Raw genomic sequence first — 22,107 nt, forward strand, 5'->3', positions numbered from 1 at the left:
AAGCCCACCAGCTACATGTGTATCACCTAGTGAACTACAGTTCTTTAAAAGTCATTTTTTCTTTGAAGAAATTTTTCAACTTCAAAAGTATCTTCAGTGTTAAAAACGGTTGATGCAGAATGCTGTGATTAAGTGTGTTTTAGGTCTACAATAATATAGCACTACCTTTATTGATCTTGCCATACCTGACAGGTTTATTCTTCACATCTGGATCCCTTGCAGTAACAATTCCAACTAGGGCTCCTACTTTGGCGTCCTCCTGGACTTCCATGATAGTGCCATCGGCTGGGTAAAAGATGGGTGGCTCATCTGTGTCCGACACGCTCACCAGGACAATGGTCTGGTCACGGAAAGAGCCCAGGTCCACAAAACGAGGGTCCACATGCTTATTAACCGCCTCCACAACAACATTGTGTGTCCGTTTGTTCTCAAAGTCCAGCGGCTAGCATAAAAAGGAGAAATACAAAGAAAGATTACAAAAGTACAGGTTTGTACAGACTGTTGATGTGCACAGATCCAGTGCTGTTTGAGAATATATCTTTGAAAAGGCTTAGTGAATTCCAGAGCAGTAATATAGCCATAGCACAGGCTAACTGTTAAGTTATATTGTCACTTCATATTAACATATTACATTATCATGTTATTGAGATTCCAGCGAAGCCAAAGCATTGTTGCTAGCTGGATGTCTTCTTGTTGAGTTTACCATTATGCACACGTTACAAAAGGATTCTTTCATTTATGAGAAACACTTTTATTATTTATTTCAAAGGAAAAAATAAATGTAGCAAATGTGGGAAATATACTCACTTTTTCCTTGACATAAAAGCATTTTCTTTAATTTTTTAATAGGACTGTATTTAAAAGTCTGTTTGTATGAACAATTGTATCACAAAAAATGTATTCTTAGCATTTAAATCTACCTTCTTGATGGAGACAACAGCTTCCTGTGTCTCCATATCTGTAGTGACTTTGAAGAGCTCCCCTCCATCTGTGATCAGATAGCTCATGTCTGTGTTCTCTCCCATGTCTGCATCTGTGGCAATGACGCGTCCAACTGGTGTCCCGACAGCAGCCCCCTCTGACACGGAAAACTGGTACATTTCTGGTAAATAAAGTATGTGGCCCAAGGGTAGAAAATATAGAGGCAGTTAAACCAAGATCCAGATTTTTGGTGTACAAAACAACACAAAAGAAAGATGAGATCCAAAAGTAACACAGAAATGAGAAAAAACACTAGTGGAGGAAAGATAGGGAAAGATAGATGGATAGCCATAGGTAGAAAAGGGCTGAGGGAAGAAAATCGCTGAAGAGATGGATAGGAAATAGACAGAGAAAAGTGGGAAGAGGAAGTAGATGAGATATCATTAAAGATAAAGTAAAGCACTGTTAAAGAAGGGAAGAAATGGCAAACAGGGGTTAGAGTGCCAATGAAAAGTTATAAAGGAAAGGACTGAAAAAGGTAGACTTCATGCAGTTATTAGTGAGCATTCACATACATTAACATTATTATTCTCACAGTTGCTATGAAAGCATAGCGCTATATTAACAGTTCCACTAGCCCTAGCCCTCTACCTATTAGAATTAACCCTAGTGTTACATCATATCATTTGACCAATATCATATAATCTGCAATTTAAACCATCTTTAACTAAGAATAAAAACTTGTCGCCATACTCACATTGTCAGCTGTGACTCTAAAGACTAGACCAAAATGAATGAGATCTATCACAGATTATTGTAAAATACTGCAAGAATAAAATAAACAAAAAATAAACGAAAAAGTTATTCGCCAAAATATATGTGTCATATATCTCATATACACATCATATCTCATCCTCCTTATTTATGAAGCTGCATTCAGATTCTATTTCTTCACTATATTGTAGAGTCGAGGAACTTTAATCCTACAGGGTTTATCCCTCTGACTGGGTAAATATGATTTACTGAGATGAAAAAAAAGATTTATACAGGAATAAGAAAAAGGTGTGTGGAGACATATCAAATACAATCAAACAGACTGTCAGATGCTGCATCTGTAGCTTTTACAAAAGTAATACTGTTGTGGGTTACAGCATTAGTTTAAATCCAAAGAAGCAGAATGAAGAAAGAGCTAAAAAAAAAAAAAAGACAAGAAGGGAATGCACTACTTTACTCAGACATGCAATCATACGTCAGTTAGGACTGTTACAATATACCAATTATTTGCACATTGGTACATTTATTTTAAAGACCAATGTATGCTGTATGGACATTTTGGTTTGCTCTAAAGAAGACTATTACTCAACTGAATTAAGTGTGTTTTTGTGTTTAAGAGAGAGAAAATATTTTTAGCCACATTAAACTTTACTTTTTAAATATATTTTGTTGAGTAAATTGAGCATCAAAGACATTCAGCTGAAAAAGAACCCGTCCATAACATTACAATGTACAGTCTATCAATATATAGAGCTATTTTTAATGTATGGGAGGATGCAGGCCGTCTATTCTGCATATTTTTAGTGGCTTTTAGGTTGTATAGAATTTTCTTGTATGTTGTTGTAATTTGTGCCTTGGCTTTCATTTTCTTCACCCACATTGCCAGTCATTAGCTTCTCTCTATCTCTGTCTCATTATCTTTTTTTTCTAAAGTGGGAGAATGCACAGGATACACTCACTCTGTGGAAAGCGTGGTGGGTTGTCATTAACGTCCGTGATCACTATGGTCACTGTGGTGGAGCCAGAGAGACCACCCATTTGTCCTGCCATGTCTGTTGCCTTGACGACCAACTCGTAACGATCCTGTGTCTCACGATCCAAATCTGCCACTGCTGTCATGATGATTCCTAATGATTGAGAGATAGAAGTGAGTTTAAGGGAGAATGGCAGAAAGAGGAAGAGTAGTTAGCAAGTGACACCACTGGAAGCGTTGCATTAGTGGTTAGCTCTTGTGCATTAAACCAATTATATTTCCTCTCAGTCTGAGAATCAACTTGTGATAAGTACTGCATTATGGAGGCAAAAGTACAATGCGTTCCATTTCTCTTCTACCAACAGAATGGATGGGAGAGACCATGTTGTACTGGTGACTCTTCACATACACCATTTTATGGCTTAGCTGTATTAAGATGAATAATATATGGAGGGACAATGAAGGCATGACACAGCTTTCCTGAACTGCACAGTTTCCAGTGCTTGGGAAACCATGTTTTGTAGCAGTAACAGCAGAAGTATTACATAAGTTAAAATCGCAAATTCTGGCTTACACCAGAAGAAAAACGACAAAGAAGTGACAAATATTTGTTTATAATTCATAACAAAAAAATCCTAACCAGTGTTTATTAAATGGCTATTTTAGACAACAGTTAATAGTGACTGTGTGAATTTAATAGCACGGTGTGAAAGACTCTGTTATATATATATATATATATATATATATATATATATATATATATATATATATATATATATATATATATATATAACAAACACATGGTCTGTTTAAAAAGAGACACTCTCCTTATTGGCCCAGCATTAGCCATATCAGTAGCTCTCTGCTTTACTCTGCAGCAGTAATATAATTCCACGTTACCCCTTGGGATTTTTCGCATCAGAATCTATAGATATATTTCTCGGTCTTGGTGTGCTGTCTCACTCCCAAAGGGTTGCATTGTGTTGGGTATACAACTCACAGATTCCAGTCACATTTAGCCTTGGGACCTGTTCTATGAGTAACCAAAATACAGTACATGCAGCAATAGAGTTAGGGCTGGAGACAGATGACATGCTCCTCTTTTATCCAACAAAGCCAGAGGGGATGCATCTAAATTAGGGCTGTCGAAAGTAAAGCCACAATCTCTAACAAGTATACAGCAGTGGTGCTCCAACTTCATGGTATAGAAACTATATATGCAGATGAATCTACATGGTCTTTATTTATCAAAGAAGTAAAAAAAAAAACTCTATGCACTTCATACTCCAGAGCGTATCACCCCCCCTTAAGATTAAACACTGTAACTGGATGACCGGAATGTGTACACCAACTGTGAAATGGAGCTTCAGTGATTCATTGCATTAACATAATAAATAAATAAATAAATAATATAATCAAGTCTCCCCACTTCATGGATTCTAAAAAAAGATGACTTATACCTGTCATCTCTTCATTCCTTCTGCTACTTTGTGGCTTTAAAAACTGGTGATGCACACATAGTGCTGTTTTCACATTTTTACCACAGGTGCCATTGCACTCTACTTATTCACTTTTGGCAGTTGCATTCATAGACAGCACCTGTGTTGCTTTTATTTCCTTTTTATTTTGAGCCTTGAAAATAAAGAAGCCCCGTTTGAGAGAGTACAGATATAAGCTTGAATGACATCTAGAAGCACAAAGGCATACTCAGTGCCCAATGGCACTCTACACTTCACTTCATGTTGTGCTTAATTGATAGTTATGAACCATATGCATAATTAAGTAAAAACAGTTTTTTTTCAGTATTGTTACAATTTAGTTAGCAGAAAATCTTATTTCATCATTTTCATAACTTATTGGGATTTATATTGCAGTTTTGGCTGATGTATACCATCGCAAGTTTACTGTTGTTATTGATGCTTCTTGGTAAAATTTAATAGCATATAAAGATATAGAATTCTTAATGGGTGAGAAAATCTAGATATTTATTTTTTATAATATAATGATCCACTGTGCTTGTAAAGGGGAGATTAAATAGTATGGTTTAAACATTTTAAAACAGCTAAAAGGACAGTACTTGGATAATCAAAAAACATCTTCAGGCAATTTCAGCTTTGCCAAAGCAACAGAAAAAAACCAGTGACTTGTTATTGAGTTTGTTGTCAAGGTGAGTGAGAGTGATATTAATGAGGTAGATTTCACAGCTGTTTTGTCTCCTCTTTATTTTGACCTTCTTGACTCACACCTATTAGGTTAGCCTGTTTGTCTACAAGATAGGGAGAGAGGTAGGTGGAATAGAGGTCATGAGGCAGAAGCTGGAATGAACCACCTAGTCTCCTGACTAGTCCCACCAAGGCAGAGCCATTTATCATCCAGGTGCCTGGGCTGACCGAATCAAATTGGTGGAGACCAAAAAGGAATCATTAAAACCTTAGTGCTTTTCCCTGGAGAGGAAATCCCTCCCAACAGGCTTTTTCCTGCAGTCCTGAAAGATTGTGGGGTAGGCCATACTGTTTCTATAGGCTCTACACCAGTAAGATCCTCCTTACTTAAATCTATATCCTATACACACACACTTGTATATATATATATATATATATATATATATATATATATATATATATATATATATATATATATACATACATACATACACATACATACATACACATACAAGTGTGTGTTTTGACATATTTTAATTGATTTGGCCATTATGGTCTCTTCAGATTTCCTAAAATATTGATGAAAGAAAATGGAGAAAGAAAAAATAGAAAGAAAGGGAAAAATTAAGGTTAATTGAGTGTTGTATGTGTCCTCTTACCTTTGTTTTTATCAACAGTGAAAAACTTTTCTCCATCCAGTACACTGTACACCACTCTGGCACTGCTGCCATATGTTGGGTCATCAGCATCAGATGCAGTAACCTTCATGACAGACGTTCCTTTTGAAAAGAAAAAGCAGTTAAAGGAAAGAAATCAAACTTTTAAGGTTATACTACAATCCTAAAATGCAAATTTGAGCCTGACTCAAGGATGTCAGTGTTTTTTTTTATGAAACTGCTGCCTGTTCTGTCTTTGTGAGGACAAAATTAACAGACTGAAATGATAATTAATGTAAGGGGTTTGTTATTATTTTGGCCAGTATGTTGTAGAACCACAGTAAAAAATACAAAATTTAGAACTGACAGACAAAGCAATCTGACAGCAATCTATGCTCTCAAAAGACAACACCAAACATTCATTAAGGAATGAGGAATAATAAATATATTTTTTATTTATCATTAGGAATATACATTCAGAGGTATGTCAGTATTCTTATAATCGTCTTTGTCTTCAGGTCTCAAATATGCCAACAGTACCACAAAATGTAACACATAAATATTTTCTAAAATTAAAAATAACAATGTAAGTAGGCTTAGTTTATGTGTGTTTGGGTGTCTTTTGATTAATGTATACCCTGAGTGTGCCTGCTGGCAAACTCTTCTGAAAACTACACACCTTCAAGGGCTTTTTTCTATTTGCATTTGAGCTACCAATATACATGCTAATTGATGAAATAGTCATGTGGAGCTTAGGACACACAACTGCAACCACCACAACAATATTGATGATATTGTAATCAGAGCTGTTTGTTTGGTTTTAATCTGGGGGTTTAATGATTTCTTTTTCCAGGAGCCCAGCATGAGTAGAGGTCTCTTTTTTTTCCTCTTGTACTTTCCCATTGTAGTGTATATTTCAGTGTTTTTTCTGTAACGCTACTGATCTCCGACCTGTATCCCCATGTGATGTCTGTGTTGTGTGTGTAAGGTCGGGGGGGGGGGGGGGGGGGGGGGGGGGGGGTGTGTCCCATTTCACTGCAGGGCAACCTGCACGTGGCGAATACAGCCTTGATTGATTGATTGATTGATTGATTGATTGATTGAAATAATACTGGGGGCTCTAAAAGTGGGAGAAGGCAACTGCAATTTAATGTCTAAATTGCACTTTAATGATATTATACGATGTGTCGCACAGAAAGAGCAGTGGAGCAATTTCATTGTAGCTCTTCACACACATAGTATCTGGTTTTTGCAGTCTTGCAATCTTGTTTCAGCTTCTTCATTTCTCACAATATGACTTTTTTTCTATGTTGATGCCTAGGGTAATACGTTGAGAGGAAATGTGAAGAAAATTCCACTTTGATGAGTCAACATTGTATTTTATTGCCACTATTTCGTGGATGTAATAAAGCCTAAGTTGCGCTCCATGTTTTGTTACATTTTTAGAACTAACTACTGAATTACTACCTCTACACTGGAGTTATTTCTAATTCCAGTAACACTGGGGGTATAGTAGCTTGTTTGATTTTTTAAGGACCTTGTTATGAAAAAGTTAGGAACATATTTAAGGTTATCCTACCATTTTCTTAACCACTTGGGTCCTAGTCACAAAAGCCTATAGACATCTGAGGCTGGTTTACATTGCACTTTTTCAAGTTTGAGTACCACTTAGTAAGTGGGTAGTGAGTGTTTGTAGACATGCCAAACTATGGGAAACCATTTGAATTTGCTAGCAATCAAAGAAATCACAAGCAGGCTTTTAATGGAGTAGCCTTTTTGTGACTGCCAGCAACCACTCACCAACCAGATGGGGAATACACACTTTTCTCTAGCAACCAGATGTTATCAACCAGTCTGTGTGGCTGATGCTGAAGCAGTTAAGAAAATGGATGGGAAACCTTAACTGTGTTCCCAACTGTTAATGCCTGAGCTTCTATCCAATTTGGTGTAACAGGGTGCTGGGGGTGCCAGGTGCCATAGAGTGTTTGAAGGGCTAACTCAGACAAAAAAACTAAACATTCATACCTATAGCCAGTTTAGAGCGTGTACGTCATTGGATTGTGCTGAGAAGCCAGGGAATGTGGAGGGAAGCCCACGGAGGCACAGGGGGAACATGCAAATTCCACAACGAAAGGCCCCAGCTGGATTTGAGCCCAGAACTTTCTTGCTGTGATTTGACAGTGCACCAGACTGCACCGCCGTTAATGTAGTTAAGGTTGTGAGCACAGCAATTCATCAGTGTGGGAGACTTAAAAGCATGTGTGTGTGAGTACCTGCAAACACCTGTGTCTGTGTTCATGCATACTTGTCTGCGATTATTTTTGGAAGAGTTGAGTTAATGCATTCAGATATTACAGCACCCACTAGCTGTTTCACCTCCATGCCCATAATTTTCCAAACAAATTTTTTGATGTTTCAAATTATCTTTTCACAACACCAAGGCTCAAAGTTGTTATTCATACAGAGGTTGCACACACAGATGAAAGGGAACATGAAGCTGTAGAATCAACATTGTATCATCAAAGCCTGTTAGAAGCTAAAGTAATCTACAACAAACAATTACATATGATTATGAGGCACTTAGACAGAGAATACAAAGAATAAAGTCATTTCCACATGAAATGTTAAATTTGGAATTTGTGGAGCAATGGTGTTTAAGTCATTATTTTCCACTGGGTGTAGTATACTTGTCAACAGTGTGCACAAACAAGCCTCTGGCAGCACAAACGCAGACGTAGCTCTACATTTAGTAGCACATTTTAGTTAAAACTCCACCTAAAGCCTACACAACTTTAGGCTTCCTAATTTTTAGGTTAGGAAACAGCTGCATACTTGTCTCTAGGATGTGAGTACATTTTTTTCTCTGTCTAAAAATATATTCACTTCCAGGCAAATGGAAGATAAAAAGAGATTCCTAGGCACCACAGGTCCTCATGAACAAGGAGTCAGTCTTTGTCTCCATCCCTCTGGAGAATGCTTTAGGTAATTACTGACAGCTGGTGTTGTCCACTAAAGGTCACCACTGTAGCCTTTCTGAGAGCCCTGTCATGCTACTGTCCAGCTACATAATGACCGTATGCTAATGATGCTAATGAGCGGGAAGTGTCAGAGCACTGTTTGTTTCCTGTCATCCAATAGAACTCCTAAGGGGAGAAGCAGGAGGGAGAGGCCAGATTACCATTAAAGCCACCCAGCCATTAAATCAGATGGCTCGGATCACTATTCTATCACTGTCACCTATGGTACTCCTGCCAGCTTGCATGCAAAACTACACCTATCATATGAGGCATCACCCTCTCCTCTGCAAATGTAGTGAAACAAAGCTATTGCATAGCCACTATGAAATATTTTAGGAAACAACTGGTGTAAGATGGGAATGAACAAGGACATTCAAATATGTGCAATGCCACAGAATCATGAATTCTGGTACTGTCAACATCCTTGTGAGGATATTAGTGAAATCCTGATATATTGCAGCTTCCAGTGAATTCAGTGTACTGCATATCAACTAGGTTTGAATGAATTTTTAAATTCGTATTCTGAGTTGTATCATCCAGTTATTACCTGTCCCATATATGCAAAATAAGCACCAGTCTCAAAAGATCAAGATATGCTCTGTTCCAGTTGGGGGATGAGTGAGATACCATTCTTATCACATTAAAACATAAGACTTCACAGAGGCTAGGCATTTTCATTACTGGCAACAGGCAGGGGTTTGTTAATTTTTCCTACCTGGTTGGCTCCACTGCTGAAACTCCAACAAAACCATGTTTTGTCCATAGGATTACTCTCTTATCTTAATATTCCCCAGGTAACAATCAGTTTGATGCTCAGCTGTTTCTGGATACTGCCTGGCAGCAACATCAGATGGTTTGGAAGAACTATATAAATGCAAATGCTTCTTTACTGTGTTTATATTAAAAAGAGAAGTGAAGCAGCAAGTTTGGCACTTGAGTTCTTGTTAAAGTTCTGACTTGCTTCAGTGTTTTCAGCGGGATGTCATTACCTACAGTATGTTGTCGTCATTGGTGACACTTAAGCAGATCTGAATGTTGATATACTTGTATGGAGTCAATAAAAATAATGAAATGTAATGCACATAACAGTAACGGGAGAAGTATAGTATGTCTAATGGAGAAAGGTCACAATATTCAATGTCTAACGCCTTCTTCTGCCAATAAAGACATTATTAAATAAACTGCCAAAATATACAGGTCCATATATTTTTTGCAAAAAATTGTTTTTGTTTTTGCTGTGTTCAAAAAAATCTACCTCAAATTTTTAATCTCTCTATACAATGTTACTAATGGTGATTCCAACTGGTTGAATGAAATGAAGTATTTTTCCCAGTTTAAATAGCATCTTAGCATTTAAATACAAAACATTTAACTAGCACTGTTAAATTATGCTATATTCTTATACCATGGTATAGAAAATTTGGCTTTTACCCATTTCACCCTCATCACTGTCTGGTGTTATTATAAATAAAACAGCACTAACAGAGTTGATCAAGATTTCAGTGCCTACACTAAATAAATATGTAGGGCTACTTTTTTTCCTCCCCTGCCTCCAAGTGATGCTGAAAAACCACTTCACACATTCATTACTTCTCACCTGGATGATTGAAATTCATTATTGTCAGGTTGTTATTTAAACTGGGAAAAATATATTTTATTTTTATTTTTTTTTACATTATTTACATTTGATCTTTTACATTGTATATAATGTCTATTGATTTTATTGTTTATTTTAATATTTTAATATTTGTGTACAGCGCTTTGTGATTGCCTGTCTGCGAAAAGCGCTTAATAAATAAAGTTTACTTACTTACTTACTTTACTTGTTCTAAAAGTTCCTGAAAAGACCACCATTCAATCTAAAAGGCTGCAATGAGGCTACTAACGGGGACAAGAAAGAGAGATCATATGTTTTGAAATTCATCTTAAAAATCAGGCCACATCATGTCTTAAAGACATCATAGTACCATATTAAGCTAATAGAGCACTTCTCTCTCAGGCTGCAGGATTACACCAGTCAGCAATAAAATTATGACCAGCAGCCTAATATTGTATTGGTTCCCCTTTTGCTTTCAAAACAGACCTGACCCATCAAGACATGGACTCTACTAGACCCCTGACCCATGCTGTGGTATGTGGTATGTACCAAGATGTTAGCAACTAGGGCTGCCACAAACGATTATTTTGATAGTCGACTAGTCACCGATTATTTTTGCGATTAGTCGACTAATCAGATCATCATCCATTGGAGGTACAGCGTACAGCTTATTGCACCAGCAGCATCTGGTCTTATATAACTATCATTAGCTTACAGCTTGAAGTGTTTGTGCTAACTAAAAATAAAGACAAGATGGTAGTTTATTAATTTTTAATGAAATTTGCAGATTGTTTCGGTGAAGTTTAATAAACTCCTTGCTTTCTAAAATATAACAGGACACCGGAGTATATTCTCCAGCTTCTGATAATCAGCTGTCTGCTTGACAGTTTTAGCTGTGCAAAAACTATAACTTTAATCTCAGCCAAACCGATTTACTCAGGAACAAATAAAATACTAAAGAAAGCCAAACAATAACATTTTTAAGTTATCTAAGTGACTTATATATATGTTTAACCTGACTAGCGAAAGACGGCGGTGGGTTTGAAAACGATTTGCCGGGAGTCCGGTGTTCTCACGGCTCTAGTTAGCCTTGCCCCCGCCTAGCTAACGAGCTAGTGGGTAACAGACGTCTCCGAAAACGTCGGAGCGCTTTTGAAAATACGTGGTGTCTTGATAAACTGAGCAGATATTTGAGGTTTACACAGCTACATTCTCGCCTGAAAATATGTTAAAGGTTTATTTTGTGACCCAGAAAGAATAATAAGAGTAAAGTTAAAACTAACTAGCTGCCGCCATTGTTGACAGCTGCGCTATGAATTCTGGGACACAGCTTCTTCTTCTTCGGGGTTTAATGGCAGCTGGCATCCTTGTACATGCAGTGCTGCCATCTTCTGTTTCAGTCCGTTATTACACTCTTAAATCCTACTACTCATTCCTGCGTCCTTTGTGATCTTACAAAGCTTCAAACGATGCGTCGACTATTAAATTAGTCGTCGACGATTTTAATAGTCGACATAATCGTGACTAGTCGACTAATCGTGGCAGCCCTATTAGCAACAGATCCTTTAATCCTATAGGTTGCCAGGTGAAGCTTCACTGGCAACACCTCAAACTCATTGTTGTTATCCTCAAACCAATCCTCAACCTGAACCACTTTTCCTTTGTGGCAAAGTGCATTATTGTGCTGAAAGAGACCACAGCCATCAAGGAATACTGTTTCCATGAGAAGGTTTACATGTTCTGTAAAGCTTAGGTAGATAGTACATATCGAAGTAAAATCCACATGGATGGCAGGACTCCAGGCTTCCTAGCAGAACATTGCCCAAAGTATCACAGTGCCTCTGCTGAGGGCCTGCCTTCTTCCAATAATGTATGTTGATGCCAGGTGTTGTACAGATAAGCTACACAGACAGACCCAGATATGCATGTAATGTCAATAAACAAAAAATATTCATTAGACTAGGCTACCTTCTTCCACCATAGAAGAAACTGCTGGTGTGAATGGGTGAATGAGGGAAGTTGTGTAAAGCACTTTGAGTGCTCAGATAGAGTAGAAAAATGATATATAACAACCTGTCCATTTACCATCTTATGGTCCAGTTCTGATGCTCACGTGACCATTGTTGGTGTTTTCAGCAGCAGACAGGGATCATGATGTCCACCCTAACTGGTCTGCGGACATGCAGCCCATCCACTGAACTACTTTTTGATACATACTGACCCTGCAGTCCCCCCACAAGACCTGCATTTTTGAAGATTCTCTGGCCCAGTCGTCTATCCATCACATTGCTTGCCTATTTTTCCTGCTTGTACCACATCAACTTTGAGGACAAAATGTCCACTTGCTCCCTAATATATCCCACCCACTAACAGTACCATAATGAAGAGATAATTAGTCTTGTTCACTTCTCCTGCCAGTGGTCATAACGTTCTGTCTGATTGGTGTACTTGTGGTTCCTAGAGGTTCTAAAAGTAGAATTGGAGCCAGAGGCTTCAGCTATCAGGCCTCTCTTCTGTGGAACTAGGTCCCAGTCTGGATTCGGGAGAGAGACACCCTCACTTTCTCTTTCCCCCAGTCTGTATTTTGTGTTGTCTCGAGGGTTCTGTCCTTTTCATTTCTTGTCTCTTTTCCCTCAACCCCAGTAGGTTTCTTCCTATGGAAAAATTCTGACCATTGAAAAATTATTCCTCGCAGGGAGTCTCTTGATTGTTGGGGTTTTCTCCTGAGTACTGTAGATGAGATCACTATTTTTGTGATTTGCTGCTATATAAATAAACCAGAATTCAACTAAAAAATAAGCTAAAATAACTGAAGTAACCTGAATTTGATTCAGCTGAACTGAACTGTAAGGACTAATTTGGTTATGGCTTAGCAAATTGTAAAGTTGCTGTTTTAATAATGTCCACATTCAACAATGTTTAACTATGATTTGCACTGTGACTTGCCTGACCATGGAGAATTAGACAGGGCTACAACATTTCACTGCTGAGCAGCTAATGAGGATATAGCTTTGTTATTCATTTAAGCCTCTAGCAGAATGGGTAAGCAATTAGAGTTGGATGGCAGCCATTTATTACACATTATTTCCCATCTTTATTCAAAAGTTAATAAATCTCTAATTCTATTGTTGTCTTTTTTAAAGTACTTAATGCCCTACAGGGTAGGAGGGATTAATAGCTAAGTCTATTAAGTTAACTGTTACAATATTTACTGTAACTAGTATTTTAGGAATGCATCCTCTCTATTTAAAAGGCCTTGAAAGACTTCTGATGAAAAAAAAAAGATTCAATTCAATCTGTATTGCAAATATTACTTTAGCGGTGAAAATTATTCATCATATATAATGTAAATAATATTCAGAGGAAAACTAACCCCCGACCGTGTGTTAGTATCGAGGAGGATTGTGGCACAGAGAATACAGTGGAGGGTGGGTGACGATAGCTATATTGTTAGATTTATGCATTAGTTTGGTTTAATGGTATCAACACAGCCTGTCGGAATTGCTTCCCACACCATTTCAGCACTCTGGGAGAGATGGTTCAATTACTGTGAGGGAAGTTGGCGAAGTGAGCCACGTGTGAGACACCAGACTGACAGCTATTTAAGAAGGGGCCTCATAAAAGAGATTTGTGCCTATCTCAGCTGGTGCTGTACTGGTGCGAGCTTCGGCGGAGTGGTCTAACGGCTGCAGCACTGAGCCTCTTTTCCACTCCTACCCACCTTAATCTGCAGGACTGAGTGCTCCCTGCCCGCATTATGGATCATTTAGTAAAGCCATAAAAGCTGAGGTGTTTTCACATGAAAAGTTATTTCTTCACTACTTCTACTGTGATTCATTCCTCTCTCATCCACATAAATGCCCTAGGAGAGAGGTGGGGAGAGAGTGAGGCAGAGAATGAAGTATAAGGGGAAGAAAAATCTGCCATGTCATAAAAACCAATGACCTGCTTACATTGATCCTCTTCAAGATCTCAACAAGGATTTAGGGATATTTTTCATCTCTTATGACAGAGATTGTAAATCTAGTCTTTGTTAGCCCTTGAACTTGTCTTTCATATTTTACGGGATCATATAATTATTTGTTTCCTGGACAAAACTGTAAGCCATTTTGATCTTAACCTCTCAATAGTTTCCAGCTTTTGTACTGAATTTTAAACAAATAAATAAATAAATATTAAAAAAAAACAAAATAAACAATCAAACACAAAATGGCAACTTTGGATCTTACATTAAAAAAATACAAAAATACAGTGCCGACTATCCTTCCCTTTAAAAGTGGAAAAAGAAAAAAAAATCCTTCAAAGGTATCAAACTGAAGTTACGGATAATTCGGATACTTCCTGTATCCAAACTGAGTGGTGGGGTACATCCTAGTTAAGCAAATGGATGGACAGGTGTATCGGCATTAACACTTTGCTTGCACAAAGTCAGTTCCTTTAGGGAAACTAAAGACAGTTTTCAAGTAACTTTGCTTGATTTTATTTCTAATGAAAAAGTAACACGCTAGTCAATTTCACACTATGATGCCTCATAACCAGTGTTGGGACTAACGCGTTATTAAGTAACGCGTTACAGTAACTACGTTATTATTGTGGTAACGAGCACGGTAACTAGTTATTATGCCAAAACCGGGAACGCGTTACTCATTACTGGGATTTAGATAGGGTCGTTATTCGTTACTTCGTGTGGTGGCTATCGCAGAGCTTTCACAGATTCAATAACATTAGCAAGTGGTGGAGGCCAGCAGGTGGATGAAGGAAAAGGGAGGCAAGAGGAGAGACCCGAAGCAGCCGCTGGTCCGAGAGTGTCAGGTGAACTGAACTTCAGGTAAGAAGTTATAACCTGCAGTCCATCTGGGTCAGATATGAACCAAGTTTAGTTGGAGTTTATTTCCGTTGTGCTGACTTTTTCGTACTGCGTGCTAGCTAGCATGACGGAGTTTCTATACAGCTGGGTGGTGCTATGTTACTGATGTTGAACTTTATTTCGTTCATAAGGTTAATTATTAGAGTTGCCAACCGTCCTGTAAAAAACGGAATCGTCTCGTATTCAGAGAAAATATTACGTGTTTTGTATTTAGGTGAAAAGAAACACAGTTTGTCCCGGACTTCAGCTACAATGAAAAAGACACAAAGCTGGAGTTACTGTGTCTTTGCTGCACAGCTGACTCTTCTTCTCTCATTCTCTCCCCTCCCTCTCCTGTTTCTACTTCAGTCATGAAACTGATCAATGATCAGCTGATCGGCTTTTCTCTCTTGTTTGTTTATCGCCCACTTTGCGCCAGAAAGAGGAAAAAAGCGGATGTCGCGCTAAACAAAAGCGGCACGTTTAAGCTTGATCAGCTGTTGTTAGAATTTATTTAATATTACTTTCTAGTATCAGCTGATGTTTGCTGGAGCCACAGCTGTAAACCTGCTGGTCATGATGTCGGTTTGGTTATGTGGTGAGAGGGAAACATGAAGATGAAACCAGGAGATGTCCTTACTGAATCATCAGAGCTGAGCAGGTGATGGAGAAACAGGTTTACCTTTTAGGTGACACGAATGAGTTGAAGGGAAGTTATGAACTGTTTCTGAGAGACAAATAACCCCAGGATCTTTTTCTATGTAGCTGACAGCTGGTAACTGTGCAGGGGCGGGTCTAGCAAAGTGTTGCCAGGGGTGCATGTAGGGCATTAAAAGGGAGAGGGGGGCACAAGGAAATACTTTCTTATTCTCATTTAAAATGTCTCACTTTTAAAAAAATAATTATCTGAGTCTTACAACAAACGATTGATAGATTGATACATATATACCATCAGAACAGTGTACATCACTGTCACAACAGCGTTTGTTTTCATTCAAAGGCTTTATGATATTTGCTATAATGGTGGGCCGGTCTCTAGTCAAAATGCCCGGGACGATTTTTTTGTCCCAGTCCAGCTCTGTATGCAGCTCATCTGCAGTCTGGTGTTACCTACATCTTCCTATTCAGAAGGCAGAATTTCCGAGTTCTGAGTACAATCGAAAGCACCACGACTGCAGTTTTTGTGTTGGATGTAAAAAGCAAGGATAGAATGGCTAGGATAGAATCAGGCGTGGGATTTCTCTCGTGGAAATGTGCACATTATTTTTTCCTTTCTATTGGTAGGTGGCACAGTGCACTTGTGGCAAGTAAGCAAGCTAGAAGACTGGCACTCTGGCTGGGTATCCAGTTACGGAAGCAACACATTAACAACAGAATTCTGAGTAAAACCAAAGTTACTTTCCCTAGTAACTAGTTACTCTGAAAGTAACGAGTAACTTGAAGTAACTGAGTTACTTTTGATAGAAGTAACTAGTAATGTAACTAAGTTACTAATTTAAAGTAACTTACCCAACACTGCTCATAACATACTGAAACACACACTGTTGCCCTCCTCCTCCCACTCCCCCACTCCTGGCTTTACGCATTGCTTTATACAAATAATCACTCACACACACACACACACACACACACACACACACACACACACACACACACACACACACACACACACACACAATTAGATCAGCCAAAATCAATTGTTTCAAACACTGTGGTTAAGCGCATAATGTTGGATGTTACGAGTCATATACATAAAGGTGGCTGACAGACCATATTGATTGTAAGTTGCTCCTGCCTTATCTCATTGCTCTTGTGAAACTGGTGCTCTAAATGTCTCATCTACTGTTAGCATGACAGGCTCGGGAGTCCCTAATGGTAACTGCAGTAATTTGCAGCCTTCTGCACAGCCACTACGGTGATTATTACTCTAATCCTCTTGTGTACTTACATTACATACAAAGGGAGCAAAAGGATGGGGAAATGTATCTCTAACACCCACTTTGCTGGTATTAAATTGAAACAGAGAGACTAAGGTCAAAAGATGAAGAAGAGAAAGAAAAAGAAAGAAAGACGAGAGGCAGAAGCTGTTGTCTTCCTCACAGAGATACTCCTACTTGCTTTATTTTGTTGCGTCATTTTGTTGCTTCATCACTTTTTTATATTATACCATAGTCTTTATAAATCATTTTACTAAAACAACACTCAGTGTCACAGAAGAGTTTAAAAATGTATGTCAACCGAAATATAGAACTTTATTAACAAGTTTTTTCAGTTTTACTGTTTTATTATCTCCAGTGCTATTCTTTCCTTTATCCACTACAAATACTCTTTAAATGTCAGTCGCTCTGTTCATTGTGTACAGTCTAGAATAAGTGATCTATTTTTTGAAGTTGAGGTAGACAGCTTCAAGAAAGGGCCCAAAAAGTACATCTCAAAATGCTTTTTCTTCTTTCTCTACTTCTGACTTTAAATCAGTGTCAGTCTCTATATCTAAATTCAGGCATCTATTAAACACACAGTGTCTGACAGTAACAAATATGGCAATACAGATATATCACAGCATATTCTTTACCATGTAACAGTGATAATATCCTCTACCTTTGCATGTTTTCATACTTGAAATCAAAACAGCTTCTTTTAAAGTAAAAACAAGTCACAAGAATAAAATATTCCAACAACAGCAACTGTTATATCAAAAAGATATAAACATAAAATGCAAAGGCCTTTAATAATTACACAGACAACATACTGTGAAGTGTCGAAATATTTACCAAAGCCTCAGATGATGTCAGTTTAAACTGCATAGCAGTGTCTTAAAGAAAATCTATGTTGGCTAATGGAGTTTGTAGTTTGTCCATTTGTCCATATAAAGGCCCTTCCTTTATATTTTATCTTTAAAAGATACGATCAATTGGGGGTTAACCAATTGATATGCTAATTTAAACTGAGGCTACGGTTGTTTGTATTTGGCACTGCATCAGTTTGGGTAATTAGAGGAAAAGATGAGGGCAGTGGTCACTATCTCTGCTGTTATTAGACTGTTATTTGCCTGCATGTTGTTCTTTTGACACTGCAACATGTCAGTCAGGGCTAGAAGGTTAGAAGCTACAACGATGATGTCATGTTGTGCCACATCTATGCCACTCAGAGATACTGAGTTCCTCTCTAATGGAACCACATCAATCACAGGATTAGCTCTGTGGTAACTTTTCACCCTGTAGTGATTTCACTACTAAGATCTGACCCTCCTCGCCACGTTTCCAACTGACCTTTGTGTGGAAGGGAAAGATGACTATCTCAGTGAGTAAATGGTTTCGCCCCATACAAACGGTGCTTCTTTGTTAGTCAGTTCACATAAAGACAGAAAGAAAAGGATGTCTTAGTATGCATGTTGAAACACGATGTAATACTGATTTCAAATTGGAAAAGGCCTGTCTTTATTACTTCAATATTAGCTGGGCGTGTGAAGCATAAGTATTAGCTTGGGGTGCCACAGCTAATAATGTCTCCACAGTATATGTACTAGATCTAAAAGCTCAATCTATCAACTGCATAAGTGTAGAAGATACAAAACTATACAGCTATGTAGTATTGTCAAAGAGTTGCACCATATTAGTTTAACACTACTTAAGCCTCCATGTCTGTAAAACTTTTCAGTCTTAGCTCAAAGCTATGTACATAAATATTTAAACACTCTCAATGGCTGGGGAATGCAAAGAAAAAAGAGATGGATCCAATCCGGCTATTGATGATGAGGCTTCACAAAACGCAAACATTAGCCGATCACACCATCATATGTAAACCACCTTCATAAGCATCATATTAAACTTGATGTATAAAGGTAAATTCCCAGTCCAAAATCCTATTATAACATCGATTACCAGAAGACAAACAATGCCTAAAGCAACACAAGTATTTTCCCACTTCTAACTTTCCAGACTGACACTGAACCTCACTATGTGGGTTTTGCAATATTAATAACACCATTTCCGAGGTAGTTCTCACCTGTCTCAATAAGTTCTTATGTTTTTGTCTCGCTAGCTAGGATTGAAATTAAAATGCAGAATTTAAAAAACAAAAGAAAAGAAAAAAAATCAACAAAAAAAACAATAGATAGATTTAACTGGCACCAAATAAAGAATAAAATAAAATAAAATAAATGAAAAATGGAAAAAAATATTATCATTACAAAAGTAGGTAATTATTTTCAAAAGACTATTGCTATGACAACAACATTACAAACATTACAATGCTATATATTCTTTAGGCCAGAGTTCCCCAAAGTGGGGGGCACAGAGCCATTACAGGGGGGTGGGGGGGTGGCACGGTATGAATAAAAAAAAAGAAAAAATAAAGAGCGCTTGGACACTGCTAGCATAATGGACAGGTTTTTGACGGGGCTCCCACACAAACGCAAAGCAGAAGATGAAGCATCACCAAATATGTTTCCAAACCAACTTCATTCCAAGCCAAATACTAGAAAATATAATGAAGCATATCTTGCCTTTGGCTTCACCTGCACAAGTGACAAGGTAGGACTCTGCGACAGAATTAGTTTCCCCTGCATTGGGAGCACGCGTTGGGCTGTCCAAATCACGGACAAACAGTATCCCACAGTTGTTTATGTTTCTGAACCCATTTTGTACAGAGAGACACTATTTGAAAAATGTATTGATAGCAGTGTTGAATATTATTACACAGGAAAAATACAATAACACGTAAAATAATTACACCGTGATGCTTTTGCCTTTCTAAATGGAGGGACAGTGCGACTGCGTGTGTATATGTAAGTGTGTAAAACCTGCAGATAGTAAGATTAGCAGTATTTTGTCTATATCCGCCATTGTAGAAATTCATCTCATGTAAACAATAACGTGGCCAACAGCGTCACGTGAAAAGAGGTACATACCCTTGACGTTTCGTGACGAACTCAGTATTCCTCGTCCACACGTAAACGCAAAAACGGAGTTTTCACAAAATCTCACAAAAAAACGCCATTTGCGTGTGGATTATTATTATTATTGCACGCAGTCAGGCTAGCTAGTTCTAACCAATTCCCGTGATTATGCTAGGCTGAGGAACTTGACAAATAGCTCTAGTTTAACTCTGATCTTTCCTTAAAGCCATGCTAGATTGTCTTTCTAGCCAGATGCTACAGCTATAGGTCCAACCAACTTCTTTTGCAAAACCAAGTCCTAACCAACAGGGCATGAGAATGGGGCCTCAGCAGAAAGTTACAGACAGTTTCTTTTCTGCTCTTCAACAGTTGTTTGTATATTGCAGGTCTGCACTTTGGTGGCTAAGGGCAAGAGCACTTGTAAACTAGATGGACAGTACTCACCTCCAATCAAAGGTGACATCACCAGACAGCTGGTGTTTATTGGGCCCTGTTTCCATGTTCTCCACATTCCTGTTTCCAAGATGTCTGTCTCCATCTCTGCCTCCCAAAGTGTATGAAGAGTCACTTAGCATCCTTTGTATCAAGAGCCAAGGCTACTGAAGTCAGTGCATTGGTTGCCTCCTCCAGAATCAAAAAGGGAGCTGCCAGTGTCTGGAACTAGCCCTGAGGAACCACTCAGTAAAATTATGGACGTCTTTCTCATCTAAGACTTTAATTGATGTTATTGTTACAGCATGTAATAGTTATGCCATAACATGTTCTAAGAGTCCTCAAAAAACCAAGTCAAATGGAATCAACAAAGAGTTTTGTGAAAAAGAATCAACTCAAATCTCACATTTTTAGTAAGACAACAAGATTTCACATCTTAAGTCTTGAGCAGGATCAGTGTCATGTATTTTGGTATTTTTGTAATATTTGTAACATTTTTCTTCAACCTTTATGATATTCTTTAGAAAACAACAAATCATAATACAAAATGATTTACAGTTATATTTACCTCTTGATTAGTATCTTAACCTACTATTTTATTTTAAGTACACTCACTAAAAGTTGCTGGTACTTTTAGGAAGGCGCAGGGCTTTTTGCCAAAGATATAATGCATATAATTTTATAATGGAAGGATAGGTACTTAAAATGGACAGACCCGTACATCCAATATTACCTTGCAAATGGACGTGAGGCAACATTAGCTTTTAACATTGCAGTTGATTTACATTTATTATAGCTCCACTTTGATTCAGAAAATACAGTGGAGGGTGAGCTATAAAGAGAATGATGACCTGTAAGTTTGTAAGTGAGAAGCCATTAATCAAACTGACCGATAATGTTTAGTTTTAATTTCAAAATACAATAAGTTCTTTATCTGCTTTGGACTTAAAGAACTTAGAAAAAATAAAAAAGTTATTTTTATGTACACTGTGAATATTACAGATCTGGATTACTGTAGGTGTGACAGTACGCAAAATTTTCTACAAAACTGAGCTCAGATGAATGCAGCCCCAAACCAACTCTGCCACATATTCTGCGGTTAGACAGAGTTAATGGTGGTGAACAATCACTGCTAAATGATTTGAGAAATGCAGAATTTTAATATTATTTAACGCGACTCATTGTTGTGCATTTGTAAGGTAGAAAACAAAAAACAAAAAGACAGATGGAAGTTTGACTGTCCTCAACTTGCTAGTAATGCATGCAGCATGAAAAAACAAGACAGGTGGGATGCGACTAGTCGAACAAGCAACTACTCGAACATGTAACTACTCGAACACGGAGACTAGATTTGTAGTTGCAGCCAGGGTCTTCTTGCTGTGTGGTACTGTTCCATTATTGTGGCAAAAATAATGGAATCAGTAAACATGTAAATAGAAAATGCATCGATATTATGGCAGTTAATATAATTACGAACCAAGAAGCATAGTTAGCTCAAGTACTTTTACTGGTTGTGCTGATTCAAATTGATCTTTCACAGTTTATCATCATGAATTGGAGCACACCTGTAGGTTTCCATGCTCCCTTTTCTGTTCCATCATAAACGTATGCATGATTCTATGAACAACATTCAATCGTTCGTACGCAACAAATCTGATTTAAGACAGCAATTTCATTAGACACACATTTTCCACAGGGCAACGTAGAGCTCAGACCTTCATGCTTCATCATCAGCTTCAGTACTTCTAATTATTGCAGTTCTCCTTAACAAATACTGCTCAGTGGGTGAAAAAGGGTTATTTTTAAGAAAGAAAATGCTGAGCATACTAAGT

The 22,107-nt window shown here is 37.8% G+C and overlaps 1 protein-coding gene across 2 annotated transcripts in view; it reads right to left on the bottom strand.

The window, feature by feature from the left end:
• cdh22 (cadherin 22) overlaps nt 1-22,107 on the bottom strand; it is a 194,670-nt gene that overhangs the window by 46,261 nt on the left and 126,302 nt on the right. For both annotated transcript variants that reach the window (XM_076884303.1, XM_004547639.4), the window contains 4 exons: nt 5,490-5,609; nt 2,655-2,822; nt 921-1,102; nt 186-442 (listed from right to left, as the gene is read on the bottom strand). In XM_076884303.1, coding sequence (XP_076740418.1) covers nt 186-442; nt 921-1,102; nt 2,655-2,822; nt 5,490-5,609 — 727 coding nt within the window. The remainder of the gene's footprint in view (nt 1-185; nt 443-920; nt 1,103-2,654; nt 2,823-5,489; nt 5,610-22,107) is intronic.

This window comes from Maylandia zebra, linkage group LG5 (assembly GCF_041146795.1).
Source record: "Maylandia zebra isolate NMK-2024a linkage group LG5, Mzebra_GT3a, whole genome shotgun sequence".
NCBI lineage: Eukaryota > Metazoa > Chordata > Actinopteri > Cichliformes > Cichlidae > Maylandia > Maylandia zebra.